Below are 5,409 nucleotides of genomic sequence, written 5' to 3'. Positions count from 1 at the left end.
GCTATCTTTCCCTAAGGATAGAGAATGCGGTTTCCAATTTTGGTTGGAATCGGTCAGATTGGTTTTTATATATAGAGATAATAATATAATATAATAGTAGATAATAATAATAATTGACATCATATTTTGTTTTAAACGTAATCTCAACAGTAGAAATTAATATTAAAATTTGTTCTCATTTTGTTAACCGACTTTTCCAGGGTTTTTTTTTCTACCCTTGCCAAGAATCCCTGCCGTTACCTATTATTTATTGTAGCAATGTTTGTTTAACCTCTTCCGGTACTTACTGGAAATTAATCAATAATGTTTAAACCTGTTAAAAAAATCAATTGTTGTACGAGAAAGACAATAAAACAATTGAAATCTGATATGATATGCCCAATGTGATTTCCACAAGGAAGACGAGTTGTAATAATTGTCCTTAACTTTGGATCGAATGTGAGCGACTTCCACACCAACCATTAGATAATCGCAAACGTATATCTCATTCGCAGATCAATGACCACATTTTACCAAGTGGCAGGTTCTGTGCATCCGAGGCAGTCTATGAGAGGCGCTATGCCTTCTGAAGTAAAGCCATAAAGGCATATGGGCCTTGCTTCTACCAAGTGTGGGGAGGCAGACAGTTGCTCTGCTCTGACTAGCCAATAAACCTGCTGCATAGTGCTCAGTGCTTAGTCGCCAACAGCTGTGTAACACGTAGCAGCATTGGTTTTCCTCTTGATTAGTTGAAATATTTTCCTCGAATGGTCCAACAACATAAGAGGATACTGCAGCAGCACGGTTCTCAATTGAGAAAAACTCCTCAGCAACGGCTCCATTATGGTAGAACCAGTTTCGATCCCTTCTTGGGGAATTAGACGAAATCCAACTTTGTAGCGCAATCTGGCACGCAGAGGAGGTCTTTAAAAGAAAGCCAGCCTTGCGAGGACGCGTGTTAGTTCTTAGCGGACCGTTAAACTGGTTAGTAGTAAAATCACGCGCGCGGAATACTTTCATTGCCACCTCGTCGTACACGTGCTCTGGGGGCAATGTTACGGTTAATTACGGCCATAGTGCCGCTGTTGATTTTATTGATTCGAATTCGCGGTTCGGAGATCCTGAACGATGCCCATATTTATAGATCGTTCGCGGCGAGCGAGATTGTTCCGGATGTAGTGGACGAAGCACCGGACTGTTGGCTTCGAGTTGCATACAAAAGTGGCCAAGAAGTGGAAGGCGGCAATCGATTAACACCGACACAAACCAGAAGCATTCCATCGCTCACGTTCAACGCTAACGAGCGGTCGTTCTATACATTGATCATGGCCGATCCCGACACTCCAAGTCGCGATGACCCGAGGGATAAAGAATTCGTGCACTGGGTCGTGGGCAACATCCAAGGCAACGATGTTGATCGTGCCGAGACCTTGGTCGAGTATATTGGGTCCGTTCCACCCAAGGGAAGTGGCCTCCATCGGTATGTGTTCCTACTGTACGAGCACGGAACTCGGCTGAACTTCACGTCGGAGGCCCGTCTTTCGAGCCGTTGTCGTAATCCCCGGCGGTACTTCTCTACGAGGAATTTCGCCCAAAAATATGGACTGACAAATTTGTGGGCAGGGAATTTTTTCCAAGCACAGTACGATGACTACGTCGCGCAACTGCAGGGACAACTGTCCGAATGTACTGAGTATATCGAGAAAATTGTTTTCTATGTGTGATTGAACGATTGATTTTTTTTGTCTGTGATTTATGTGCTTTTCAGGTACGTCAGCCGATCTGAATGGCCCGAGGAATGGAACCGCGTTCGGCGGTTAAGTGATCCTTGATTGTTAAATTGTTATAAGTGTAGTTAATAAAGTGAAATTTAATATAATACCTATGCTTCCTGTTGATTTCATTGTGCTACCAAATACATATGTTATATATATTCGTGTAGGCGTAGGGTGTTTCTCCGAATAGCTCTGGGGGGGATTTATGTCCAAAACCACCCCCGAGGCTACGCCACTGACCGAAATAATATACACTTGCGTCCATACGGGTTAAAGGTAACTTTATTTTATCATGAAAAGAGTTCTTACAAAAATGGTGTATTCTACATGACATGTGTGATTGCAAATATATGTGTATTTGAATTTAGGCATCTTACGGTATATCTGGGGGACATGAGCCGAAGTAAACCGATGCGCACAGGGGAAAACCGATTTCAAAGGTGGAAAAATGGTACTTTCTTTACGTACAACTTCGAAACGGAATTTTCCAAGGAATTCAGTGAGTGCTGTTTCATAGACGTGGAACACTTCTGTATTGAGCTCGTTTTGTCCCAATGCCGTATGAATCACGACTTTTCATATCTTTTGTCATTTTATCTTTAAGATATTGTTCTAATATTGGTTTTATCTCTTAACTGTGGATCCATAGAAACGTATTAAACAAATTTTGCTGCTGAATTTGGAAATTTTAGGGATTTCAGAATGCAATCGACAGACCAATATTAAATCTTTTGGTTAAAGTTTTGTTATAAATTGTGAAAAATAAAAAAGACAGATTTTTTGCCAACTGTGTAGGACAACTCTGTAGGGGGTGATGGGAGATACTCGTTTTTCCTACCTGTTTGCCCAAATTTCCATATGATATGATATAGTTCTAATGAACTTAGTTCATTGATTCTGAGCTATGAATTAATGTAGTAATGTTAATTAAATTGATATTTGCTTATTATATTATGAAAACATTATGGACGAGAACAGCTTCCCAGACTGATCAAAGCAACGGTGGATGGTGTGCAAAACTGTGTGAAGATTTCAGGCGAACACTAAAGTTCGTTCGAATCGCGCCGGGGCTAAGACAAGGTGATGGACTTTCGTGCCTGTTGTTCAACATTGCGCTAGAAGGTGTCTGCGGAGAGCCGGGTGTAACAGCCGGGGTACGACTTTCAACAGATCCAGTCAATTTATTTGTTTCGCGGATGACGTGGACATTGTCGGCCGAACATTTGCAAAGGTGGCAGAACTGTACACCCGCCTGAAACGTGAATCAACAAAAGTTGGACTGGTGGTGAATGCGTCAAAGACAAAGTACATGCTTGTGGGTGGAACCGAGCGTGACAGGGCCCGCCTGGGAAGCAGTGTTGCGATAGACGGGATACCTTCGAGGTGGTCGAGGAATTCGTCTACCTCGGATCCTCGCTAACGGTCGATAACAATGTTAGTCGTGAAATACGAAGGCGCATCATCTGTGGAAGTCGTGCCTACTACGGGCTCCAGAAGAAACTGCGGATTCGCCACCGCACCAAATGTGTCATGTACAAGACGCCAATAAGACCGGTTGACCTCTACGGACATGAAACATGGACAATGCTAGAGGAGGACTACCAAGCACTATACTCCAAGTGCGAGAGACGGGTGCTTTTGCGGTGTGCAAGAAGACGGTGTGTGGCGGCGAAGAATGAACCATGAGCTCGCCCAGCTCTACGGCGAACCCAGTATCCAGAAGGTAGCTAAAGCCGGAAGGGTACGATGTTTAGGGCATGTTGCAAGAATGCCGACTTGGCGAGCATGGGGCGTATTCGAGGATGGAGAGATGCGGCCTCGAACCGTGTATTGTGGCGTCAAATTGTTGATTCAGTGTTATCTGTTTAGATGTAGACTAAATAAATGAAATGAATCCTTTCATGACTGCCTTTCATGGGAAATTGATCAAAGAACTCACGACTCTTTCATTTGGTTGCCTGAAATAGAAAAAGACACTTTCCTCTACACTATGACGATCATGACCTTTTCCAGCATTGCTAGTGACTTGCTCCCGGAGTTACTTCGGGGTGTACTGGGGAAGGGATTTTTAATCATTCCTGAATCGGCTGTAAAATAGAAATACAAATATGGTTCGCGTTACACCACTCAGAGCAGCAGGGACTATCTCCAAGGGCTTTACGATCTCTTCTCATCGCCTTTGCGAGTTAGGGGGCTGCCAAGGACGTGGTGAGGCTTGACAGTGGCCTTTGTTAAACCTCTACAAAAAGCTGCATGTGTCCGCAAACAGGCCCTATCAAAGCGACCGTGTGCCGCTCAACGCGTACAGGAGCCCGGGGAGTACCAATTGGCCCATCAGGATCAAAGTCAGTGAAATCCTGATTATGGCATTCTGGCCGCGTGTTAACGGACCTTGTCTTGGATATCGTTATATTGTGAAAGCGAGGGCTGGCAGTCTGACATTCTACTCTCTTAGGAGAGCCGGGTGACACTGACTCGAAACGGCGAGTGAGTTATAATGCCTAGGCTGTCTTCCGTCCCCTAAAACCGGGGCGGGCCTTGTAGCACGCTGTCCAATCCTACCATGAAGCTTTGCCTGCAGGGCGGGAGTAGGCTCAGATGCTCTTTCCTGACTTGCGCTGATATGGCTCAGAACACGTAAGTGTCAACCCTTGCATGAGCTCCCATGAGGGCCTACTACGGGCTCCAGAAGAAACTGCGGTCGAAAAAGATTCGCCACCGCACCAAATGTGTCATGTACAAGACGCTTATAGGACCGGTTGTCCTCTACGGACATGAAACATGGACAATGCTCGAGGAGGACTTGCAAGCACTCGGAGTATTCGAGAAACGGGTGCTTATGACCATCTTTGACAGTGTGCAAGAGTACGGTGTATGGCTGCAAAGGATGAACCACGAGCTCGCCCAGCTCTACGGTGAACCCAGCATCCAGAAGGTAGCTAAAGCCGGAAGGGTACGATGGGCAGGGCATGTTGTAAGAATGCCGAACAGCAACCCTGCGAAGATGGTGTTCGCTTCCGATGCGGGTGGTATGAGAAGGCGTGAAGCGCAGCGAGCGAGGTGGGCAGACCAGATACAGAATGACTTGGCGAGCGTGGGGCGTATCCGAGGATGGAGAGATGCGGCCTCGAACCGTGCATTGTGGCGTCAAATTGTTGATTCAGTGTTATCTGTTTAGATGTTAACTAAATAAATGAATTAATGAATGAGCTCCCTGCATGCCGTAAGGCGTGGAAAGATAACCATGGGATCATTAAAGGCGACTACTCCAGTAGGATTCGACGATAGCCACAAAGGGGACCCAATGCGTTAGGCATGGAGGTTGTAAACCCCTTTGCCAAAGATATTTGGCGAGGTCTCCTCCCAGGGAGGCGGAGAGTGAAGTGACGGAGGCTGCAGCTAGCTGCAGTCTCCCGAGCAGTTATGGGGCATAGCCCTATCAGTAAGCGCAGCGGGCCCCTACCCGGGATGCGGGTGGTCGCCGAGCAACTCGATGATATCATCGAGTTCGCTAGCGCAAGGCAGAACATCAGTAAGGAACTGAAACAGAACCTTCGGATGCTCCGCCAGGCTGGTCGAAGGGGTCGAGCGTTACTAGAGGCGCTAGCGAAGCTTGACGCAGTGATAGTCAATGATGGTTCCGCTAGCACGTTCA

The 5,409-nt window shown here is 46.1% G+C and overlaps 1 protein-coding gene across 2 annotated transcripts; it reads left to right on the top strand.

Annotated features, from left to right (window-relative positions):
- The first annotated feature begins 664 nt into the window (after nucleotides 1-664).
- LOC134226175 (protein D2-like) lies at nucleotides 665-1,890 on the top strand. 2 transcript variants are annotated; one of them, XM_062706813.1, is made up of 2 exons: nucleotides 665-1,672; nucleotides 1,748-1,890. In XM_062706813.1, exons 1-2 carry the CDS (start codon nucleotides 1,032-1,034, stop codon nucleotides 1,809-1,811), a joined length of 705 nt encoding a protein of 234 aa, XP_062562797.1. In that variant the 5' UTR covers nucleotides 665-1,031; the 3' UTR covers nucleotides 1,812-1,890. The 2 variants fall into 2 exon arrangements, with proteins under 2 accessions (XP_062562797.1, XP_062562872.1); XM_062706888.1 differs by having other exon boundaries at nucleotides 666-1,665.
- The last annotated feature ends 3,519 nt before the right edge of the window (nucleotides 1,891-5,409 follow it).

Source organism: Armigeres subalbatus, chromosome 1 (assembly GCF_024139115.2).
Source record: "Armigeres subalbatus isolate Guangzhou_Male chromosome 1, GZ_Asu_2, whole genome shotgun sequence".
NCBI lineage: Eukaryota > Metazoa > Arthropoda > Insecta > Diptera > Culicidae > Armigeres > Armigeres subalbatus.
The sequence above is the reverse complement of the archived record's forward strand: the minus strand, read 5'-3'. Positions and strand labels throughout refer to the sequence as shown.